Source organism: Medicago truncatula, chromosome 7 (genome assembly GCF_003473485.1).
Source record: "Medicago truncatula cultivar Jemalong A17 chromosome 7, MtrunA17r5.0-ANR, whole genome shotgun sequence".
In the NCBI taxonomy this organism is placed as follows: Eukaryota; Viridiplantae; Streptophyta; class Magnoliopsida; order Fabales; family Fabaceae; genus Medicago; species Medicago truncatula.
In genome coordinates, this window is record NC_053048.1 from 9,590,762 (window position 1) to 9,617,062 (window position 26,301).

The window sequence follows — 26,301 nt, forward strand, 5'->3', positions numbered from 1 at the left end:
ACAAAAATACAATGAAATAAGTTTGACTTGAACACTTGATAAACAATCAGTGGTGTTCACAATATAATACGTTAAAGACTCTAGACTTTTGAATTTCTAAGATGTATCAAATCAGTGCAGAAATTCAGTGTGCTTTGTAGAATCAAATTGACAGAGTTTTGGCGCTTTTTAACTTGTATATCTCTCTTTCAATCTTCAAGTCCTCACTCCTTTATATAGAGGTGTGAAAGAGACGTTGAGATGATTAGCATGTCTAAAGAGTCGTTTGAAATCCTTTGATCATTCACCAGTAATCCTTTGCCTGATTTGGGTGTAGTCCTTTTAAGAATTAGCTTCAAATTCATTCCCATCTTGAAGGCACAAATTCTGCAGGCATAGCTGTTGTCTTGTCTTGTAGCGTAGACAGAACAGAGTAGTGGAGGTAGTGGTTGTACACTTGTACTTTGTCAACTCTGTTAACGAAGGACAAATACTCAGTGCTATCCAAATGACCGTTGATACCTCCCTTTCAATTCTTCGTTCCTCTTAGATAAGGTTGAAATGAGAAACAGCTACTTTGAATTTTCAGTTTGAATTTACGGATTAAATGTAGCTTCTGGTGATGATATTGCTTCTGATGAAAACCTTGCTTCTGATGAGCTTCTGCTTCTGATGACGTCATCACTTCAGATGCACTTCAGCTTCAGGAGCACTTTAAGCTTCAGACGCAGTTTTCTTCAGATGCTATGAATTCCTTTGCTTTCCATTGTTCTTCCAAGACCTATTGAAATTACTTGACTAGCATTTGGTCATGTATACTTGAACAATTATTAGTAATAACCAATTGACAATTTTTAATACCTTGTTATCATCAAAACTCATTAAAGTTCATTGTAAAACACATTTTGTTCCAACAGAAAGCTGGCGCAAAAGAAAGACATACCAGACCGGGTCAAAAGAGAGATTGCCCTCCGGCTGCATTTCCGAGAAATTCACTTCTACCATGTACTTCCATACATCAGAGATCAAGCCTTCTTAAAGCCAGCGAGTCAGTTCGGCTTTCTTGATGTCCGAAGGTGAAGACAAGTAGAGAATTGACCTTGACCGGAGCACCGAGAACGAGAACATATAGTGCCTTTCTTTTTTCAATTATGCCCGCTGACCGCTTTAGGAGGTGGAACCCCGAAGGAGAGATAGGGCTGAAATTATCACCTCACTGACGAAGCCTTTAGCAGATATCACATGGGTGGGGCATTCAAACTTTGAAAAGGGGCAGACCCTGAACACTATTATTCTGACAACGTCGATCTGGCCATATGGCCCGTAGTGATGATAAATAGAAAAAAAACATCCAACTTCCCTCCTCCAGATTAGACCATTGTGCCAAGAGCACCACAAATGAAATGAACAAGGACTTATTTGGAAAGAAGGTTTGAATACGAACCTAACTGCAAGAGATTCGAGGGAAATCAAACAAAGGAAGAGAAATGTGGGACCTGAAGTGAGGACCACATGGGGCAGGATACGACCCAGAGGTTTTGGAGTGTATTATATATATATATATATATATATATATATATATATATATATATATATATATATATATAATATTCTCTCCGTTGTTTTTTTAAGTGTTGTTTTAATTTTTGTTTGCGAGTTTTGAGAGAAAGAGAGATAATGGTTTTTAGGAAGGAGCAACCCAAAGAAAAGAGAATATTGGGAAGGGAGAACTTTGAGAATTTATTTTTCTTCATAATACAAAATCATCCTCATTTGTAGGAACTTCAAAATTGTATTTGAACGTTGTTAGGTGTCTTAGAGGATTTATATGACTTCTTCAAATTTAATATATTTTATTTAAACATATAAATAAAAAATATAATGATCATAAGTATTAATTTATCATTTTTCAAAAAAATATGAATGATTTCTCTATTTTTCAATATATTTCCCATAATTGATAACTCTACTAGTGTTTTGTATACGAATCAATCTAAACTAGAAGCATGGATATATGGAAATCAAGGAAAAACATGGGTTTCAAATTTTTAAATGTTTTTGGTTGATTTAGGTGAGTTTCATTTACTATAAAATAAATACCGAACAAACCATCACAATGTATGAGTAAAACAATTTTGTGACTCATTAAATATTAAACCTTTAAAATTGTTTAGTCTCATTGCATCTTGAATCAATAAATTGCAATGAGACTAAACAACTTTGAAGCTTCAATATTTGACTAGCCACAAAATTGTTTTACATATGCTCATACCCAACAATTTTATGGTGTTAAATAATTTTTCATCTTGATATTTGGTGAACAAAATATTATTTTGTACTTGTGGTAAAAAGTTGTGTCGTGGTTTAGTGAGCGACAATAATTTCAATTTTTGTTACCCCCTCCATCCACAATACAAGACACAGTTGACCCTATTACGCATGTCAATGCATAATTTTGAACTTAAATATCTTGAATAATATATTATAAAAAATTATGAAAATTTGATATTTTGAAAATACTCATCGAGACGAATCTAACGACATCTTATATGATATTATTTATCTTTGTATATTAGTAGAAAAATATGGTCAAAGTAAGTTAGGTCAAAATTACACGTTTTTAAATTGGTCATCTATTCCGGAACGGAGGGAGTATGTTCTTTGTCCCAGAGTTTATACAATCCCTAAAACAGTTTTACAAATTACAACTGAAGTTGTCCTATATAATCCTTTATTTTTTTCAACGGATCGAACACATCCTTAGTCTTATCAATATGATTGAGGCATTGTTGTTTTTGTTTTTATAATAATCAAGTTATCTAGAGAAACATTTTTTTATTTTTTTATTTTTATTGGTAGTGGTATGTAAGGGTGAGGGGGTTAGATATTGATGGAGAATTTGTGAAGTTCACTGGAATAGGAGTTTATTTGGAAGAAAAAGCTGTAGCATCACTCACTCTTAATTGGAAGGGTAAAACTTCATCTCAACTCTCCTTGATTTCTACAGAGAATTTTTTTTTTTTGAAGGAAGATTTCTACAGAGATATCATCAAAGGTAACAACATACTATATAACTAATTTTTAACTGCTACACTTAAGTTCATGGCCAAAATTTTAACTAATTTTTAATTAAGTGTCAACTTCAGGATTTAAATTCTCCATATTGGAGTAAAAAAATTGTCTCGAACTATTGCTGATATTGAGTGTGACCACATTCTATATTGAATATGTATAGAAATTAGTTAGTTGTTGACAAATACTGAATTAATATACATGTGTATACATGAATGTGAATATAATTGCACAACTGCATATGCACCTTAAAGCTTAACTTTGATCAACAGTTGTAATTTGTTGATAACTAGTGAAACGCCCCGTGCCATATACGGGATATATTTTATTTAAATTTTTTAACAGGGTTTATACATAAATAAGTTTTTTAGGTATTATTTGACTTTTTTAGTTTTATTTCATTCAAAATTTTGATATTATGTAGTACTTTATCTTCATATAATTAAAATTGAGACAAAGTTGACAGGGACATGCCAACTATGCTTAAAATAGTGAGAAAAAATACAACTATGCTTAAAATATAAAAATACTATAAGTAATTACTATATTCTTAAAAATATATATAATTAATAAGAGGTATGATTACCTCTGTTATAATATACCATCATGGCTCTGCCCTCTCTTTAGAAATCTTCCGCCACCTCACCCCCTTTTTTACGAAACCTTCATCACTTATGATTTACCAACATGCAACGATGGTGCGATGAGTGGCGTCGTCCCCCCGCACCACCCTTCTTTCGGTTCCCACAACAATTCGTGTTGTTGGTTTCCGATTCAACCAGTACTGCATCTGCTACGGGTGGTGGTTGCTGAGTTGTTGGTATTCGTAAATTGTTGGTTGTCACCAGCGATCTTGTTTGGTTCTGTGTGTTGACTTCTCAATGGCAGAACCCTGCGTTGGTTTGGTTGAAACCTGAAAGGGTTCGTTCTTTATCCTCTATTATGCCACCGTTTTAGACCTTTTTCGCCGCCGTGTGGATTGGTTATGGTGGCTCATTCGAATCCGCCGTCTCCTCCCTTTCTTTGGAGGTGGTTGCGGTTCTATGTTGGGGCAGAAATGACTGTTAATTTGATGTTGATCATAGCAGTAAACAGTTAGTGCGTGTGGATTTGTTAATTACCATGTTGGCGGTTGAATCAACTCCCCACTCTCAAGAATATGTATGTCTTTCGTAACCCATTAATCCTTGATTGACATGAGACTATGTGGACTTGAAATAGTTGTTAATGCTTGTTGTCGTTGTTGCATGGAGTTGATGGCACGTGATCCGATTTTGCGTTGAAGATCGATCAATTCGCCAAATTATAGACCCGCTTTGCCTTCACAAACGTCTATCGTTAATGGTATTCATTTGTTAGAATTAATAAGGGTTGAATCCACTTTGTTGATCTTTTTTTTGATGTATTACCCTGTAGGGTGGATCCACTTGGATGGACTGGATCAGATTTTTTGTCCTCCTAGATTTTATATAATTTTTTTCCTTTTTTTAATAATATATATGAGAAACTCGCAATCGATTAAAGTAGGGTACCAACTTAATTGAGATTATTCTTTTTGCTCTTGTCTTATAAAAATATAATAAAAAATCTATCAATTTGAATAAAGCTATTACTTTTTTTATTTAATGACAATACTCTCTTGGATTTCAATTATAAAAAAATATCTAAGTTCAAAAATTTATTTATATGCAATTAGTTTTCTCGAATGTTTCTAAAAAAATATAAAATTATGAAAAGTACCATCTATTGGAACTTGTTTCATGAGAATAAAAAAATATTAAAAATAAAACTTACATGAATTAAAATGTATATTAGGATAAATAACATTAAATAGAGCCAAAGTAAGTTATATTTTTTTTTTTTAATTTAAGATAATTTTTTTTTGAACCAGTTTAGGATAATTATTTTGTTCACAAGAACCAGTTTATGGTGTTGTTAGATAAATTTACATTTCTCGTTTACCGGATACAAAATGCTAAGAAATCATGTATGTATTTTGAGTTGAAATGTTGGTGGAATATCTTTCTACTTGTCTTGCTTATTCTACCTCATGATTTGGTTCTTTTGTATCTATGCATCTTGAACTTTGTATTTTTCTTTATTGGGAACATCTTGTGCTTGAAGGGTTTTTAATATAATTGATTTGAGGTCTTCATACAAACAAAATCCACCCCAGTCAAGACACCAACTACATCAATATATAATTTATTTCATGTTGTTAGAAAGGGATGAGGGTTAGAAATTAGTTTGATGATAAAAATATGATTCAAATTACATTTCATGTCGTAAGAATTATTGAAAACATCATATGCAGTGTAAACGAATACATGTTTGTAGGGACCAAAGAAGATTTAGATATTTTGATTTTTGTGTTAGTTGTAAAATTCAGTTTGTATTCGTTGTGTGATGGTCTATACGAACCACTGTTGCAAGCAAAATCAATTGAGGAAATCATGAACACCATTCCCTCTTGGAGTTGCTCCTTGAACTTGTAGATCAATGTTCTTCGAATAAACGCACCTATTCGATCACCTAGATAACAAAGATTAAAATATTATACTTTAAACAAACAAACAAAAAACAAAAACGGTATGAAAAAAGTACCATTCGAACCATTAGAACCAACTCCATAGAAAATGATAGTTTTTTATTTTTGTAGTCTTGAACAAACCAAACATGAACTGTAACGCCCACTTTGATTTATTTAATTATTTTGTTGAAATTAGAGTCTATTAAGATGATTTATATGATTGATGTGATTTTATGTGATTTAATGAGGTGTTGTGATATATTTTATTGTTTAATAAAATAAGATTTGAAAATAAAATAAATATTTAGTTGAGGGGTTGTTTTGAGATTTTATAGAGTTTTGTGGGAAAAAGAGGAATAAGATAGAATAAATAGATGAGATATAAATAGGTGGGAACTAGGTTTAGAAATGTTTTCACGTACAATCAATTTTGGGAGAAAAGGGAGAACAAGAAGAGAGAAGAACCAAGAAGAGGTTGTCCATCGATTTCTTAAGGTAAGGGTGAGACTAGCATTCAATTTTATTAAGTCTGTAATTCTGATAATTAAATTTAACAAGTGTAGGATTAGTTTTAGAGAATTTGAGGATTAGGGTTAAGAGTGAGAATTGATGATTAATTGATGAAAATTTGTTAGATTGATGTAGAAACTGTGTACAGACCCTAGACAATCCATAGGATGATATCTGGAATCAATGTTAAGCTTAAAACCAAGCCTTTAGGTTGATTTTCGTGAAAACAGCAATTCTGTCCGAGCCAACATTCATCGCTCGCCTCCCGAGTGATGATCCTCGCCCTCGCGGGTGATGATCTTCATTGCTCGCCTCGCGAGCTTCACCTTGTGGCTCGCCATAGCGAGTGTGACCAGTGAGTCAACCATGATTTTGTAAATTGATCCTTTAGTCTAGCTTTAGATGTTTTTGAGTGCCTGAACATGTATAAGAATGATTAGGTAAGTTTTTAGATTGAGATTGAACGCAGGGAAGTTAAAAATGGGATTTTTGAGTGAAAAATGTTAAATTCCCGAGAGCACCCAGTTTCTTGTTCGCCAAGGCGAGCAGCTAACTCGCCAGGGCGAATGCCAATTTTCTGAACTCGCCATAGCGAGTAGAGGCCCTCGCCTCGCGAGCTCTTGTAAGACAGAACACCTTGTTTAGGGTTTTGCGATCTTTGTCGCACGAGATGTTATGAGTTGATCTTTGGGGTAGGAATGGAGGTTGTATATAATATTAATGATGATATGTGAAGCTGTTTTAACATGATTTAATGTTGATAGTAATGTAATATATTTGTATATGCATTATGTGAATTATTTAAGATGTTTAAGTTGTTGTTGATTATCATTTGATATTATTATATTTGGATATGTTAATGTGCTGCATATGTTGTTGTTTATTATTGAATTAAGCTGCATGAGTCGGTCTATGATGTAAGAAGTTGTTCCAAATTATTGGATTTATATAAGAGGTCGATGTTTCTAAGATGTTAAGTTGTTGAGTCCATGCATACTCATTCATGTTGGGGGCTTGATGCCCTGGAGCCTTTGCTCAATTAAGTTGAGGGCTTGATGCCCTGGAAGTATATTAGTACTTAAATACGTTGAGGGCTTGATGCCCTGGATTTGTACCACATGCATATTAAGAGGTTTAAGTTGCATAGTCAAGTTGAAGTCGCATATTAAGAGTCAAGTTGTCAAGTTGAAGAGTTGTGTCCATGAAATGTTAAGTTGCTTTATTTTAATGAAGTGTTTAATGAAGCATTATTAATTATGATATGTTGAAGTTATTTATGTTGTTAAATATAATTAATGAATTATATGCTTGATATTATTGTTTTGTGAAATCTCACCCCTTCTGCTTGGAAATGTTGTTCTTCGTATGAGTAACTTGCAAGTGATCGAGAATAAGTAGTTGTTGATTGCTGTCCTGAGTGGCTATCCCTCACTGTGTTTTTAGGTGCTCTGATACGTAACGGGATGGGAACTTTGTGACTATTTTCTATTCCTTACGTATTGCTTATGAATATACATGATTAGGTTGGTAATTGGATTTTTATGAGATGTTTTGATGAGGCCTTTGTGCCAAGACTGTTTATGTTGCTGAATTAAATCCGCTGCGAAATTTGAATATTTATGTTGATTGAATTATGAGGGATAAATTGTTATTTATTCCATTTATGATTTTTAAGAAGTGTAGCATTCCGTTTATGTGGAAAACTCTGATTATTTGTTATGAAATTTTTATGTTGGGAAAACGGGGTGTTACACGAACAATCCTCACAACCAATGTCCACGATTATTTTCTTGGCGAAACGTCAGAGATGAAGTCTTGTTTCGTAGACGTTTTTCTTTGCAATAGAAAAAATTACAGAAATTACTTAAAATATAGATATCAGAGAACCAGAGAACAGACAAAGAAGAACTATATTTTGTGATTGTTGTGTACTCGTACCGAAAAGTGCTACTATTTATATAAAAAAATAGTTCCATAATGGTTAATATCTATTAATTATTAATTTGACCGTTTTAAAATTAATATTATCAACGTATTTAATATTATAAAATATGCATTAAAAGATTAGATTATATTTCATGTTAACCTACAAAAATTAACTTCATAACATTTGAAATTTAATAATATCTTATTAATATTAAGTAATATAATTTTGTAACGAATAAAAATTAATTATATAACCTTAAAAACTAATTACAACAATTAAATTTTTAATTAGTAGGTTACTGTCATAGTGTAACGGACCAAAATTCAAAATATAATTTATTCAAGTTATTTATTATAATTTTGTAACCTACCAAATTTTTAATGTACCATATAAATGTTAATCGAATAATAATTATATTAATAATTATTTGATTGTAACGTACAAATTTTTAATGTAACATATAAATTTTAATCGAAACAATTATTATATTAATAATTATTTGATTGTAACCAACTATGTGTTTTATGTACAATTTAATGATTAATAAAAAACGGTTTTTAATAATAATTATAATTATTAAGCTTGTATTAAAAATTATGAGAAATTTTTGGAACAAAAGCCAAGTAAAATTATGATGATGTGGACATCTTTAGAGAAGAGGATTTTGGAATAAAGATATGTACTCACGTATCTATGGGAGTGTTTAGGTCTCTTTGAGAAATTTATTCGAAGTAGAACACTAGAAGGTAGTGAATATGTGAGAAAGGTATCAGAAAATTGCATTGCCCATATGAAATCTGAAGGAACATATGGTGATGCAGAAGAAAAAGCCATTCAAGAATCTACAGACAATCACCAAATGGAACATTAGGGGTTAGTATCATTAATATTACAAACTGCATTGATTTGAATATCCATTTTAATATTTCTTTTTCTACAAATTAATCACACAGCTTAGATTCTCCAAAGATGAGACAATACATGAACATGAGTATGCTGTTTCCCCTGCTTTGAAAGAGAGTTTGGCTACAAGATTTTGTGAGTTTATGAAGATTGACAACTTCAACATTTGAAACTTATAACTAAGCAGCTGCTATGATTTTGAAGGCGAGGTGATCTTTGACGCAGGATATAACTGTTGTCTCAACCTCTGGAATAGATCCATCTTTTGAGAAACTTATCTGTTCCAATTAAAAAATCGATTTATAAGTAAGAATGTGAAATAGGGGGTGTATTGGATTAGCATTCTAAAAGATTTTAAAAGACTTTTTTATCATGAAAAAGTCTTGTGATATTCGATGACTCTTTGCAACTTAAACAAAAATTTGTAATATTCAATCAAGATTCTTTGTCATTTAAAAAAAGTTTTGTCGTATTCAATCAAGACTCTTCATCACTTAAAAAAAGTCTTGTGGTATACAAAATCACTTAAATTCCGAAGGATTGTTTAATAAATTGGATTTTGTGGGATTTTCTAGTGAATTTTTAGCATAAAAAAGTCTTTCATGAAAACATGAGATTTCTTAGGATTGTTTTTCCGTTAAGATACTATCTCTCTCCTCCTTCTCTCTTCCCTTCTCTCTCTCCTCTCTTTTCCCTCATCTCTCTCTCATAAAAAAAAAGTAAAAAAAATTGTATTGAGAATAGTGTAAAAGAGAGTGCGTTTGATCATTTTTTTTTTTAATGAGTCATTAAAATTCATAAAGTCTGTTGAAATCTTTTGAAATCCACAAAATCATTTTAAAACTTTTAAAATCGTATGAGTTAAATTCAAATTGTAAATCTCAATTGTCTTTCAAAATGATCAAAGTCGTTAAAATCCTTAACACTTTTTTAAACAAAAATTGTCCTTTAAAATCCTAATCCAATTCACCCGCTAAGAGTACCGATATTTTATAAAAGAGCATAGCTATTTCAAAAACAACAAATAAAAATGCAGAACATATAAGACTCTAAATTTTTGTGTTACTAACCGTTAATGATCCTGATCCTTTGGGTGATACTGTGAAAAGGATAGAGGAGCCTGGTGGAAATGTTTCATCTTTGAAAACAGAAACAAACTTGTTTATTGCTTTGATTTCTTCATTAGTATAAATCCCAAGAGACTTCCAAATGGCTACACAATTTTCAGACACTTTGTTTGAGTATTCTTGCCCTGTCAATGGTCTGATCATTGTCACCCGCATAAATTTCTCAAATGGACCTACAACAGATAAGACTTTCTTAGTTTGCTAACATTTAAGCTTCATTACGAGCCAGAATACTCATGTTTGGATAAAGAGCTTAATGGATAAGCTGTTTATATTTCAAAAAAAAAAAAAAAACGGTGAATCTGTTTTGACATAAGCTATAAATTACTTTCATAAACAAGCTAAAAGTAATTACCTGTAACGATGTCTCTGAAGAAGGGAACGGTATCCGTTAATTCATGAGCAGATTTGGCCTTCCATTTCTCTGCAAGATATGGAACAGCGATATCCTGCAAATAAACACCAATGGCGGTGAATTTGACGAATTTGTCTTGGATTTGGATACCTCTAGCCCCTGTGCCGCCAAGGAAGAAGTTGTTGGTGGATCCCGGTGCCTTCATGGTCGGAGGGAATACTATGCTCTCGATCGCCAATGACGTCACAGACGGTGTAGCCATTGCTCCCTAATTATAGCATGTTTTCGAGATTATTATGTTCTTGACAATATAATATAGCATTGTTTTGTGATGTTGTGGTATATAGTTGAACGTGAAGGAATTGAAAATGGTGAATAGCGGGTATATATGCGTACATCCAACACTTAGACTTTCTTATACTTTGATATGCCATAATCTTTTGATGTGTTATGAAACTAAATATTAGATGTATTGGTTTTTTCCTATCCTTATGTGTATACCATTATATATTGCCTTAATTACACTTTTGGTCCTACCATTTTGACCAACTCACGAAAATGGTCCTATCTTTTTTAAATCGAACAAAATCGTCCTTAAACTATATTTTTTTTGCAGTTTTAGTCCTATCTCCCTATTTCCAACTCCAGAAACGCACAGAAATGACAGTTTTAGTCCAACCACCTATGCTCAATCATGTGGGTACAAAGAATCTACTTTGTTCAGCACACATGTTTTATTCTTTGTTTATTTCATGGTTGAGCATAGGTGGTTGGACTAAAACTGTCATTTTTGTGCGTTTCTGGAGTTGGAAATAGGGAGATAGGACTAAAACTGGAAAAAAAAACATATAGTTTAGGGACGATTTTGTTCGATTTAAAAGAGGTATGATCAATTTCGTGAATTGGTCAAAATGCAAGGATCAAAAGTGTAATTAAGCCTTATATATTTGTGTGGATACGTTACTATTCATTTATGTATCAAGAGCTTAATTTTGTATGAATTATCCTTATATGTATAGAATCAAAGAAAAGTTAATTGATATAAGAATTAGTTACCAATTCACTTAGTTGATATTTTTTCTTCATATTCTATTTCGCATTGTTACATATATAAGAACTTTCAACCTACTTCAAGTAGTTGATGGTATATGGACCGTTTTTATATTGATGATCGGTTCATTTTTCAGTTTTAGACCCGATTTGGTGTTTTAATGGGCCACACATAAACTTTTTTGCTATATGGTTTAATATTCATAGACGGGTTTATTTGATTGTGCCCGTGATTAATGATTTTTCATTTATTTGTTAGGACTTATTAGGATTAAATTAACTAGGTTGCTATGTTATGAATGTATGTATTATGTAGAGTTTATCTACATTGTTTGAATTTGATGGTGTAGATTCTCCTCTCAAAAATAAAATATTTTCAATAAGAGACATGAATCAAACTTACCATTAAACCAATTTTATTTTTTTTGGTCAGGACCATTGAACCAATTATTATTAGGATAACTGATTGTTTGTATTTTTTCTACTAGCGTTAATTTCTTACTATTTGAGATAATTCATGTTAGATTTTTTTTTATGACAAAATTCATGATTTATCATTTTTAATTTTAGGACCTGGGTTGGTACTTTAATCAATCACACGTAACCTTTCTTGCTGTATGTGTTCATTTTAGTGCACGGGTTTGCTGGTTTGCGCCCGCGATTAATGTACGCGGGTTCGCCAGACTTCAATCATAATCCTCCTTTTTATCAATTGACATGAGTTGCCGTTACAATTGTTTAAAATTTGATTTTATTTCCAAAATATTTTTAAAAAAATTGTATTTTTGGTTAGCTTTAATTTTCCCTTTCATATGCACATATCAGAGGGTTGAGTTTTTGGGTGAAAAAATAAATAAAGTGTTTGATCTATTTTTATACTAACATAAAGAAGAAGGGCAAAAAGTCTAAACCTTCTAGGTGAACACAAAATGACAAAATAAAAATAAGACTTCTTTAATTGTAATGTTCCCTTTTTTTTCCTAGAATTTTAAGGTATTATTGATGTACCCATTCCGGTCCTTAATATAAGAAACAAAATAAAAAATCATCAAAACCAATATAATCATTAATTTTTTTTTTTTGAAGAAACTAAATTAGCCCACCCAAATTGACACCAGAGATAATCGAACCTGAGACTTTGAGGAGGAGCACACTCCCAGATATTTTTAATGTAACTTTTTAGATATTTTTACTAATATACCCTAAAAAAAAAAATACACCCACTAAGATCAAAAAGAGAATCATTAAATGAAGGATAAAAATGTCTTCTAAGCAATAACTATACCTTAAAAGATGTGACATTTTCTTATAAACAGGGCCACAATTATTATAAAAAACCCTCAAAAAATATTTTAAAAAAATATATGTTATTTAATATATGCAAAATAATTTTTGGAAAAACATTTTCCGTGCAGGGCATGGGTCTCAAACTAGTTCTTCCACAATGGACTATCTAATAACTACCAAGTCTAGAGAGATCCTCATTGAAATGGTCTAATTTGTTTATAAATACGATCAAATAGAGTATTTTTAAAAGAATTTCCACCCACTCAAGCTTAATGTATACACTCAACAGCTTTTCTAAGAATCGAGATCCTCTGTTGGCTGGCTTTTTAGTTTTGTTTTTTCCTTGTACTTAGGTCCTTTTTGTAAAAAATAAAAATAACATTTCGTATGGGATTTGCTAGATGCTTTGTACTATTAATCATTTTTGAGCAATTGTAATATTAAGTGTATATTTAGTTCTACGTTGATAAAAATTGATTTTGAAAGAAATGATTATGTAAAATGTATTCGGCCTAAAATTGAGTTGAAGGTAAAATTATTTATGTTTATATACATTCGTGTAAGTGTGACTTGAACAATAAATTTGAATATAAAACTCAATTCTAGTATTAAAAACTACAATTTTTAACTTCAAATAAAATCAACTCTAGAGACAATCCAATCATTTCTAGTGTAGAGGAACCAAACATATCAAAATCTATTTTGTGTCGCTAGACTCTATTTTACCTCTTTCAAATTAAATTGGAATCAAACTTACACTAATAAAACTTATGTACATATCATAAGTTGGTTTCATACATTCTCTCAAAGAGTCTCGGTCTCACAATTAGTGCTTATACAAATAAATCAATCTAACTAAGCTCAAATTTTCCACATATCTCACTGTAGTGTCACTTTCATAATACACTATTTCCAAACATATTGTCATCTAAGATAAATGGTGAGACCTAAATTGAATTATAGTGTGCATGCTAGTATCATATCCATGCATTTTAATGAATTTAATCATTGTTTCTGGAATGATTATCAGTCTACTATGTGGGAAATTATTATTATCAATATTTTATAGTTTAATGGACATGCATGGGTATGATACTAATATGTACCATCTATGATTAAATTTATAAAAATGCCCATGACAATTAGAGAGGTATCCACCTGTAACAATGTCCAAGAAGAAGGGAACGGATTCTGTTAACTTGTGAGGAGGTTTACCCTTCCATTTCGCGGCAAGATATGGAATAGCGATGTCCTGCAAATAAACACCAATGGCGGTGAATTTGACGAATTTGTCTTGGATTTGGATACTGTTGTAATTGACTTCAAATTTTTGATTCTGTAAAAGCCAAAATCGTGGCGCGATTTTGGGAGCCGTCATGCGATTTTGTTTGGTAGAATGGATGTTTTTGCTGAAGGCAAATCGTGGCGCGATTTGTACTGGCGTGGCGCGATTTGTGGATAAGGAGACGTTGAACCTTGGGTCGTACGCTTTAAATCGTGGCACGATTTTTAGCAGGCGCGGCGCGATTTCATCTGTCACTGTGTATTATATAACTGTTTCTTTGCAGATTTTTAAGAGAGAGGTTTTAGAGAGAGAAACATTGATTGCAAAGGAGGTAACTTTAGGGTTGAGTATCTTTGTAGTAAGGTTCTCTTGGGTTGGGAAACATTGTAAACACCTTGGGTAGTGAGATTTCACCATTGGAAGAATCAAAAAGCTTCCTTGTGTGTTTTCTCTTAGGATTCATTAAGAGTGTGGGTGATATGAAAAATGGGTAGAAATTAGGACTTGTTCTTGTGTAAGCTTGCAAGCTATTTTTCTTGTAACACTTTCATCTTAGTGGATTGGAGAGCTTCTCTCTCCCCCAGACTAGGTTATATTGGACCGAACTGGGTCAACAATCTTGGTGTTTGTTCCTCTCTTTCATTGCTTATCTTTATTGCTTTGTTTATGCTTGTGGTGTTTCTCTACACTTAGATCTAGGTCTGTTTTGTTGTTGTTGCTTGGAGACACTTTACACATTGATTACCACTTCCTTTTGCTCCACACATCTTTGTTTTTCATTAGTGTGATTTTGACCGAATTCACAACAATTGGCGCCCACCGTGGGGCAAAGACATTATTGGTATAGTTGGTATCATGGGTTCAAAGTGGGACATCGAGAAGTTCACCAGAAGTAATAATTTCGGGTTGTGGAAGGTTAAGATGCAAGCGGTTTTGACACAACAAAAGTGTGTAGAAGCATTGAAGGGTGAAGCGGCGATGCCGGCGAATTTGACACAAGTGGAGAAGCGTGAGATGATAGACAAGGCTAAGAGTACCATTGTTTTATGTCTCGGAGATAAGGTCTTAAGGGATGTCGCGAGGGAAGCTACCGTGGCATCGATGTGGGCTAAGTTGGAGTCATTGTACGTGATGAAATCTTTGGCTCATAGGCAGCTCTCGAAACAACAACTCTATTCATTCAAGATGGTGGAGTCTAAATCAATCTCGAAGCAATTGGCGGAATTTAACAAGATTCTTGATGATTTGGCCAACATTGAAGTTAATATGGAAGATGAGGATAAGGCTTTGTTGTTACTTTGTTCATTACCAAAGTCTTTTGAGCATTTCAAGGATATCATCCTTTATGGTAAGGAGGGCACTACTACTTTGGAGAAGGTCCAAGCGGCTTTGAGAACCAAGGAATTGACCAAGTTCAAGGACTTGAAGGTTGATGAAGGTATTGAAGGCTTGAATGTTGCAAGAGGGAGGAGTGAGCATAGAGGAAAAGGCAAGGGGCAGTCGAGATCCAAGGGCTTTGACAAATCAAAGTATAAATGCTTTCTTTGTCATAAGCAAGGTCATTTCAAGAAGGATTGCCCGGACAAAGGGGGCAATGGTAGTCCTTCCGTTCAAGTTGTGGAGGCTTCAAATGAAGAAGGTTATGAGAGTACGGGTGCACTAGTGGTTACAAGTTGGGAACCGGAGAAGAGTTGGGTTTTGGACTCGGGATGCTCTTATCACATGTGTCCTAGAAAGAAATATTTTGAGACTTTGGCTCTAAAAGAAGGAGGAGTTGTTTGACTCGGAAATAACAAAGCGTGCAAAGTCCAAGGCATGGGCATCGTTCGTCTAAAGATGTTTGATGGCCGTGAATTCCTTTTAAAGGATGTGAAGTTTGTTCCCGAACTTAAGCGAAATTTAATTTCCCTAAGCATGTTTGATAGTATAGGTTATTGCACTAGAATTGAGCATGGGGTTTGTAAAATTTCGCATGGTGCATTGATTACGGTTAAAGGGTCTAAAATGAATGGTTTATACATTTTAGATGGTTCCATAGAAATTGGTAATGCATCGATAGCTAGTGTTGTACCTCATAATAATTCTGAATTGTGGCATTTGAGATTGGGGCATGTTAGTGAAAGAGGTTTAGTTGAACTAGCTAAACAAGGTTATCTAGAAAAAGATAAATTGGACAAGCTAGAATTTTGTGAGCATTGCATACTAGGCAAGCAACATAGAGTAAAGTTTGGTAGTGGTATGCATCATTCTAGTAGGCATTTTGAGTATGTGCATTCAGACCTTTGGGCTCCTTCCAAGACTCTTACTCATGGGGGAGGTTCCTATTTTCTTTCCATCATTGATGATTATTCTAGGAGAGTGTGTGTCTTTGTTTTGAAAAACAAAAGTGACACATTTGAGAAGTTTAAGGAATGGCACACTCTCATAGAAAATCAAATGGGAACTAAACTAAAAGGGTTAAGAACTAACAATGGCCTAGAGTTTGTTTCATAGCAATTTAATGAGTTTTGCAGGTTGAAAGGAATCAAGAGGCATAGGACCGTACCGAGAACACCGCAACAAAATGGTCTTGCTGAACACATGAATAGGACCCTTTTGGAGCGTGTGAGGTGTATGCTTCTAGGAGCTGGGTTACCTAAAAGTTTCTAGGGTGAAGCAGTGACAACTGCTGCCTATTTGATCAATAGATGTCCATCAACGGGGATAGACTTCAAGACACCTATGGAGGTATGGAGTGGGAAACCGGCAAACTACTCATCTTTGAAGGTTTTTGGAGCTTTGGCATATGCGCATATCAAGCAAGACAAGCTTGAGCCTAGAGCTTTGAAATGTGTCTTCATTGGTTATCCGGAAGGTGTGAAGGGTTACAAGCTGTGGAAATTGGAATCTAGTGGAGGATCAAAAGTCTTGATTAGTATGGATGTTACCTTTGATGAGACCCGTATGGGGATGAAGAGTAAAGACCTAGAGACTTTAGTACCGGAAACAATGGTGGAGAAAACTCAGTTTGAGGTAGAGCTTCCAAATGAAGAAGAAGAAGATGTAGAAGATGAAGCTTCGACGTCGGATACAAGTGGAACTCAACCGGTAGTGGATCCGGATTATCTCTTGACTAGAGATAGAGAAAGAAGGACCATTACGGCTCCTAGTAGATATGGTTATGCGGACTTGGTGTGTTTTGCTCTAAATGCGGCTAAAGATGTGCAAGACTCGGAGCCTAGAAACTTCAAAGAGGCATTTGAGAGCAAAGAGAGCAAATATTGGTTAAAGGCGGTGAATGAAGAGATGAATTCATTGGAAATGAACCAAACTTGGAAACCATTGAAGCTACCTAAACATCAAAGGGTAGTTGGATGCAAGTGGATCTTCAAGAAAAAGGAAGGTATTCCGGGTGTTGAAGGTCCAAGGTACAAAGCAAGACTTGTGGCCAAGGGTTTCACTCAAGTGGAGGGGATCGACTACAATGAGATCTTTTCACTGGTAGTGAAACATTGTTCCATAAGGATACTTATGGCTATTGTGAATCAATTCAATCTTGAGTTGGAACAAATGGATGTGAAGACCGCTTTCTTACATGGTGATCTTGAAGAGACAATCTACATGGAGCAAACGGAAGGTTTTGTGGAGGACAAGTCTAAGGTATGTCTTTTAAAGAAATCTTTGTATGGATTGAAACAAAGTCATAGGCAATTGTATTGTAAGTTTGATGAATTTCTTTTGAAGATCGGTTTTGTGAGAAGCAGATATGATTCTTGTGTGTACATGTTGAAGAGGAGTGAGAAAGTTATTTTCTACCTTCTTTTATATGTTGATGATATCTTGATGGCAAGCTCTAGCAAGGATGAGATTGTGAAGCTCAAAGAAAAGTTAAATGGTGAATTTGAGATGAAAGATCTTGGTCCGGCAAAGAGAGTTCTTGGAATTGATATCATGAGGAATCGTGACAAAGGCGAACTTTTCTTATCTCAACTTAGTTATTTGAAGAAGGTGGTGGAGCGTTTCAGAATGTCAAACTCTAAAACCGTGAGCACTCCCTTGGGTCACCACACAAAGTTGTCCATAAAACAATGTCCTCAATCCGAGGATGAGAAGCAAGAGATGGAAAATACTCCCTATGCAAGTGGGGTTGGAAGCATCATGTATGGAATGGTTTGTAGTAGACTGGACTTAGCTTATCCGGTTAGCATTGTGAGTCGGTTTATGGCAAATCTGGGTATTGTGCATTGGCAAGCTTTGAAGTGGGTGTTGAGGTATTTGAATGGGTCTTTGAAGGGCGGTTTGAAGTACACAAGAGCAGCTCAAGAGAAAGACGCTTTTGAGGGGTATGTTGATGCGGACTATGCGGGCAATGTGGACACAAGAAAATCCTTATCGGGTTTTGTGTTTACTCTTTATGGCACGGCTATTAGTTGGAAGGCAAATCAACAATCCGGTGGTGGCATTATCAACAACTCAAGCAGATTATATTGCCCTTGTTGAAGGGGTGAAAGAGGCCATATGGTTGAAAGGTATGATTGGTGAGTTAGGAATTACTCAAGAATGTGTGAAGATACAGTGTGATAGTCAAAGTGTCATTCACTTGGCAAATCATCAAGTGTATCATGAGAGGACAAAGCACATTGACATTCGCTTGCACTTTGTTAGAGACATGATTGAATCGAGAGAGATTATGGTGGAAAAAGTGGCATCGGAAGAGAATCTGGCGGATGTGTTTACCAAGTCATTGCCTAGATCAAGGTTCAAGCATTGCTTGAACTTGATCAAGTTTGTTGAAGAGTAATTCCCTATTGGAGAGAGCAACATGGTGGTTGATGGTTAAACTGACATCATCATCAATTAGAAGTCAAGGTGGAGAAATGTTGTAATTGACTTCAAATTTCTGATTCTGTAAAGGCCAAAATCGGGGCGCGATTTTGGGAGCCGTGATACAATTCTGCTTGGCATAATGGATGTTTTTGCTGAAGGCAAATCGCGGCGCGATTTGTACTGGCGTGGCGTGATTTTTGGATAAGGACGTTGTACCTTGGGTCGTACGCTTTAAATCGTGGCACGATTTTTAGCAGGCGCGGCGCGATTTCGTCTGTCACTGTGTACTATATAAGTGTTTCTTTGCAGATTTTTGAGAGAGAGGTTTTAGAGAGAGAAACTTGGATTGCAAAGGAGATAACTTTAGGGTTGAGTGTCTTTTGTAGTAAGGTTCTCTTGGGTTGGGAAACATTGTAAACACCTTGGGTAGTGAGATTTCACCATTGGAAGGATCAAAAAGCTTCCTTGTGTGTTTTCTCTTAGGATTCATTAAGAGTGTGGGTGATATGAAAAATGGGTAGAAATTAGGACTTGTTCTTGTGTAAGCTTGCAAGCTATTTTTCTTGTAACTCATTGTAACACTTTCATCTTAGTGGATTGGAGAGCTGCTCTCTCCCCCAGACTAGGTCATATTGGACCGAACTGGGTCAACAATCTTGGTGTGTTTGTTCCTCTCTTTCATTGCTTATCTTTATTGCTTTGTTTATGCTTGTGGTGTTGCTCTACACTTAGATCTAGGTTTGTTTTGTTGTTGTTGCTTGGAGACACTTTACACATTGATTACCACTTCCTTTTGCTCCACACATCTTTGTTTTTCATTGGTGTGATTTTGACCGAATTCACAACAGATACCTCTCACCCCTGCGCTGCCAAGGAAGAAGTTGTTGGTGGATCTCGGTGCCTTCATGGTCGGAGGGAATACTATGCTCTCGATCGCCAATGAGGTCACAGACGGTGTAGCCATTGCTCCCTAATTATAGCATGATTTCGAGATTATTATGTTCTTGACAATATAATATAGCATTGTTTTGTGATATTGTGGTATATAGTTGAATGTGAAGGAATTGAAAATGGTGAATAGCGGGTATATATGCGTACATCCAACACTTAGACCAACCTAAAAACAGTAAGGTCTAGTTTAGAAAGTGTACACCTTTTGATATGGGAAAAAAATCATTACTATATATATATATATATATATATATATATATATATATAAGAATCTATTTGTTTATATGCAAGAATTAGTTAGATATAAAGGGGAAAAAAACACGACAAAAGGAAAGAGTATAGAATGAGAGAAACTACAGAGAGAAAAAAATGGATGAGAATCAAAATATATCCAATTTTATGGCAAGGTAGAGAAACACATAAACCGACACAGTGGTTATAAAATGAGACGCCGTGGTCGCCGGCAAAAGTGTTGTGGTCATGATTTTTTTGTGGGTTTTGCAGAGGAGGTATATATGTGGGAGTGAGTATTAATGAGGTGATATTTTTTTGAAAAGACAAGTGTTTTGGATGAGATCTCTCTCAAAAGGTGAAGGTTAATATTATTAGTGGCGATGATTTGGAAGAAAAAAAGAGAAAGAGATAATAAAAAATACAATAGTGATTACTCAAAAAGTCTATACTTTTTGAAGTTTTTTTTTTAAGGAATAATTTTTGAAGTTATAGACTATATTCATATATTTACAGAAATATCAAATTTTTAATAATATATAGAAATCTTTCTTCAAAAAATAATATATAGAAATCTAACTACATCAAATTTTTAATAATATAGAAATCTAACTACATGTATGTATATAAGTCTTGATGTGTTTTCCCTAAAAAAAATATAAAAAAAAGTCTTGATGTGTTTCCCCTTAAAAATAAAGTCTTCATGTGTTTATGATGATTTAATACTATTAACCATGTGTCTCGTAAGTTTTATTTTATGCTTTAGCGGTCATATATTTTTAATAAGTATACAAGTAACCGTGAGACTTTTTTTCTAAAGGAAGTAACCCTGAGATTTTTTTCTAAGATAGTAACCGTGAGATTTAAAGTGTGACATACAATATAACGAGTCCGACTTCGCTCCATTAATTAACAACACTTCATTTACCCCTTTTCACTTCATTGATGTATGACATTTGGCAAATGAAAAATTAAGGGTTGGGATTAAAAGCTGTAGCATATCACTTTTCTGATGAAAAATAAAACAACATGCTCCTTTCTTCTTCTTTCTCATAATTTAGTTAGGGAGTCAAAATTGCAACTTCTTAAAATATAGGGGATCGAAACTGCTATTAAGCCTAATACATAAATAAATAAATAAATAAAAGTAATCATATTTAGTGATATTAAGGAATGACATCATTAAATAGATTAATATAATTTTTTTCAATGAGTCTTTTATTCCAATAGAACAACAAGTTCTTATTAAAAGACTTTGTTTTCAAAAGTTCATTTAATTTTTTATGTGTAACTATAGTAGAGAAACTATTAAGAAAGATCTAGAGATTAATAAATTTGATAGAAATATGATATATCAAGTAGCATATTGCTTATGGTTACTGTTAGGTCATCAACATATAAGCAGATAAGTATTGGATTTTTACATTTGCTATTCTTCAGATACACATTATATTCAGCTTTGCAATTGGCAAATTCTTGTTGAAGTACAAAATTGTCAATCCTTTTGTTTCAGACTCTTGAAGTTTGGTTCAATCCATACAGAGCCTTTTGTAATCTGAACACCGTATTTTCCTTCCCTTTAACCTTGAACCTTGGAGGTTGTGTGACATGCATACACAACTTCATCAAGTGCTCAATTTAAGAATGTTGATTTGACATTCAAATAATACAGCGGCCATTTTCTTTCACATGTTATTGATGAGTAAAACTGCAAGTGCATGGTGATGAGTCAATAATTAGTTATTTTAATATAATATTTAAATCCGTTTTATTTATATTTGAGTTTATTTTATTTAAGTTTATTTCCTTTTTAGAACTCTTTTACTACAATTGCATATTATTATATTTCAGGAACAAATATTCTAAAGATTGAGTCTTGGAGCAAAAGAAAGAAGAATTGGAGCTGATTCGTGCCAAAAATATAAAAGATCTTATACAAAAATATCTGATGCAAGGATTGAGGACAAAAATATGAATATCTCATACAAAAATTTCCTGTGGATAAGTTGGATAAGTCTTTTGTCTTGGAATTGTTGGATAAGTCTAAATGACATAATCCTAATCAAACCAAGCTTTAAACATTAATCTTACGTAACCCTAATTTCTAATCTAAATTCATCGTTTTAACATGAATTGACCATTATCAAACTGTGAAAACGAAAGTGGAGGGTTTGATAACTGTTAATCCATCATCTCAAATATCAATTCATAAAACGAAATTTGAGCTTTGATATTCGAACAAGTGAATTTAGACAAAGATTGTAAAGGCAGCAAAATAGTCTTTACAATCTTTGAAACATATAGTTTCGAACTTCAAGGATTCTAATTGTGATCAAGTCAGCGAAATAGGCTTGGTTGCAACCTAGAACCAAAATCTAATAGTAATCAAGTCAGCGAAATAGGCTTGGTTGCTAGAGGAACAATAGAGAAATTGTCTTTAGAAGTTAAGTCTAACATAAGTTTATAAGTTTAATAGTTTGGTTTGTGAATGACTTGTCAATTTGATGAACCAATAATCCCAATGCTTTTATCTTTTTTTTATTATTTTCTTTCAATTAAAAATATAAACTTTTCTACCTTCTAAACCTTCAATCTAATCATTATTTAAAGTTAATTGAATTCATAACTCCCTGTCGGAACGATACTCTATTTTTACTACTTCGATAGAACCGTGCACTTGCGGTTTTATCCCATCACACGGTTCTGCCGAAGTAGTTAAAAAAAAGGATCGTTCCGATAGAGAGTTATGAATTCAATTAACTTTCAATAAGGATTAGAAGAAGATTAAATTATAAAGTTGTGATTTTTAACGGTTTAGAAAATAATAATAATAATAATAAAAAGAGCCTTGTGATTATTGGTTCATCATAATAACGAATCCTTCACAAACAAACCCTACACCTTAAACTTTATATTTGACCTACTTTCTAAAGAAAAGTTTCTCTTTAGCGTATCAAAGCTTATCTCGAAGTCAGTGAGTGTGTTCCTCTAGCAACCACGCTTATTATCATGGTTGATTGCTATTAGAATCCTTGAAGAACGAAACTTTATATGTCTCAAGGTTTGCTAGATTATTCTCATGTTTCGCAACCCTTGTCTAATTTCACTTGTTCCAATATCAAAGCTCCGTGTTCACTTTATGAATTGATATTTGAGATGATGAATTAACAATTACTAAACCCTCCGCGTTCGCTTCTTAGTTTGGTAATTGTTAATTCATTATAAAAACGATGAAATTAGATTAGAAAGTATATTTATATAAAATTAGAGTTTATGGTTTGGTTTGATTAGGATTACGTCATTAGACTTACCCAACAATCCCAAGACAAGAAGAGTCTACTCACTCACGTTCATTGTAGACATAGAAGAGAAGAAGACCATAAAAGTAAATAACAATAAAATAAAGGTGAACTTTTATTCCAAGAATAAAAGATTAATTGTTGTGATAGCTAGCTACTCTATTTATAGTTTACAATGACTTAAAACCTAAGCAATACATCACTAGAATATTCCACAAGAAACCATGGTCTTTTAGGTCATAAGTAAACTTAATAGGTAGCTTGTCTTTGAAGCAGAAGCTGCAAAAGGGTAAAAGGGGTGCGCCACTTGTTATATTTTTGCACAAGATCTTCAAATTCTTTACACAAGATATTTTTGTATGAGATCTTCATATTTTTGGCATGAATCCTTGCAGAATATATTTTTGCATGAAATCTTTATATTTTTGGCATGAATAAGCTTCAATTCTCCTTTCTTTTGCTCCAAGACTCCATCTTTCAAATATTTGTTCCTAAAATAAAATAACTTGCAATTGAAGTAAAATAGTTCTAGAAGGAAATAAAAACATATTAAATCTAATTAAAATAAACTTAAATAGTAAATAAAAGACACTAATTAATGACTCATTATTGACTCATCAAACTCCCCCATACTTGAATCTTTGTTTGTCCTCAAGCAAAAGGCATAAATAAGCAACAAAAACAAGATTAATATATGACAATAACAATTAAGAACTTTTGTCTCCTTTAAGGCTTTATTTCAAGTGTACACCAATCACAACTTCAAGCATTCCTTGTGAATCTATTCAACCCAACAACAAGTTCCAAGTGAGTTGTGTGTCAAGTTGTTTTTGAATAAGTTGTTTTTGAAAAAGAGATCGTATTAAGCTGTTTTGTATAAATAAGTTGTTTTGAATAAGCGGTTTTTGAGAAAGAGGTCGTAATAAGCTGTTTTGAAAAAGCGGTTTTAGAAAATGAGGTTGTATTAAGCTATTTTGTACAAATAAGCTGTTTTGAATAAGCTGTTTTTGAAAATGAGGTCGTATTAAGTTGTTTTGTATAAATAAGTTGTTTTGAATAAGCTGTTTTTGAAAAAGAGATTGGATTAAGCTGTTTTGCATAAATAAGCTGTTTTGAATAAGCTCTTTTTGAAAAAGAGGTTGTAATAAGCTGTTTTGTATAAATGAGCTATTTTGAATAAGCGCTTTTAGAAATGAGGTCGTATTAAGCTGTTTTGTATAAATAAGCTGTTTTGAATAAGCTGTTTTTGAAAAAGAGATCGTATTAAGCCGTTTGTATAAATAAGTTGTTTTGAATAAGCTATTTTTGAAAATGAGGTCGTAATAAGCTGTTTTGTATAAATAAGTTGTTTTGAATAAGCGGTTTTTGAAAATGAGGTCGTGATAAGCTGTTTTATATAAATAAGTTGTTTTGAATAAGCAATTTTTGAAAATGAGGTCGTAATAAGGTGTTTTGTATAAATAAGTTGTTTTGAATAAGCGCTTTTTGAAAATGAGGTCGTAATAAGTTGTTTTGTATAAATAAGTTGTTTTGAATAAGTTGTTGTTAAAAAAGATTGTAATAATTTTTGTAATGTCTAAAATTGGAATTTTGAATTATTAAGAGGGCAAAATTGTCAATTTGTATGTTTAACCCCCCAAAACCCCCTAATTTGGGGGAACTTTAAAATTGGACAAATGAAGCCCTTCAAAACCCCCCAAAACCTTTCCCTTGTTTTTTTAAAACTCACAAACAAGGGTTTACACTCCATAAGCCTTTCCTTCCCTTCCCCTCCCCTCCAAAACCCAACTCGCAAACAAAGCCATAGTTGTTTTGAGAAGTGTTTATGCGAGGTAAAACACCAAAAAGTCAGATGCTTTATGATCCCGAGAGCGAAAGGACTAGAAGGAAAAACCGACGGCAAGCAAAGAAACGAAGACAGTCGTTGCAAAAAACAACAAGAAGCATGGCCAATAATGCAGAAACAACGACATTGACGATGAACAACAACTGTCTAAGGAGATACGCCTGATCATCCAAGCCTAAAAACAATCAGCGACAAATGGAGATCAAGACAAAAGTTATTCAACTTCTGCTCGTAAATTCGTTCACCGAAATGGATCATGAAGATCCCATCAACCATCTGACAAAGTTATGCAAAAATGCCGAAAGCCTGGGAGCATCGAACAGCAAAGATGAAAACCTATACCTAAGGTTATTTCCTCATTCACTCATTGGACGAGCCAAAGATTGGTATTTCCACAACTCAGACAAATTAGAACACTTTGGAGGACAAGTTCATCAAACGATTCTTTCCTCATAGTAGAATTCAAGATGCAAAGACGCCAATCGTTGTTTTTACTCAAGGTTCTAGTGAGACATTATATGAAGCATGGGAACAGTTTAAATCCATGTTCTGCAAATATCCAAGCCACAGGGTTCATGATATCACTCAAATCCATAATTTTAGAGCAACGCAAATTCCTGCTTGATGCAACAGGAGAAGTTACACGGATGTCATAAAGATAGATAGTAGAATACATGGTTGTCAATGATCCGAAGTCGGAACATAGTTGAGGTCATCATACAAAGAAGGTTGGTATTTTAAAGCTTAGAACGACTAATGCTTTACTCGCGCAAAGCAAAATCCTAACCATTACTGTGGACGAATTAATAAAGGAAATCACAAAAATCCGACAGCAACTGAAGAGCATTCAGGAGGAGCATACTAAGTAAGTGATGAAATGTGAATAATTACCAGATAGGAAGCTTGGAGACAAGCTTATTTATAGGCTTTATCGTCTGAGAGGTCATAGGTAGGTCTATATTCATGTATAACTTTTCGAGCTTATGCCATAGAAAAATCGGCTACTTTGCCACTGACATTTGTGCATTAAACGCTCCTCAGGTGGAGAGAAATGGAGAATAGGGTAGACAACAGTGTTTTATCTAGTATGCATGAGCACATAACATTCACTCACATAACCTATATCTAAAAGTGAAAGCAAGT

General features: G+C 33.6%; 1 protein-coding gene and 1 pseudogene across 1 annotated transcript; one reads left to right on the forward strand and one right to left on the reverse strand.

The window, feature by feature from the left end:
* Positions 1-1,382: 1,382 nt before the first annotated feature.
* LOC112416562 (chalcone--flavonone isomerase 1B-1-like) lies at positions 1,383-9,149 on the forward strand (annotated as a pseudogene).
* LOC25497742 (chalcone--flavonone isomerase 2) lies at positions 9,086-10,665 on the reverse strand. The gene is made up of 3 exons (XM_024770796.2): positions 10,404-10,665; positions 9,992-10,221; positions 9,086-9,199 (listed from the first exon to the last, which is right to left on the reverse strand). Exons 1-3 carry the CDS (start codon positions 10,663-10,665, stop codon positions 9,101-9,103), a joined length of 591 nt encoding a protein of 196 aa, XP_024626564.2. The 3' UTR covers positions 9,086-9,100.
* Between the last annotated feature and the right edge of the window lie 15,636 nt (positions 10,666-26,301).

What these genes read in the sequence shown, in the direction of transcription:
- LOC25497742 (XM_024770796.2), bottom strand. Translation starts at nt 10,665, where the DNA reads ATGGCTACACCGTCTGTGACGTCATTGGCGATCGAGAGCATAGTATTC. An exon ending in CTTCAGAGACATCGTTACAG is followed by an intron (nt 10,222 to 10,403) that starts GTAATTACTTTT and finishes TATCTGTTGTAG; the next exon opens with GTCCATTTGAGAAATTTATG. An exon ending in AAGGATCAGGATCATTAACG is followed by an intron (nt 9,200 to 9,991) that starts GTTAGTAACACA and finishes TAATTGGAACAG; the next exon opens with ATAAGTTTCTCAAAAGATGG.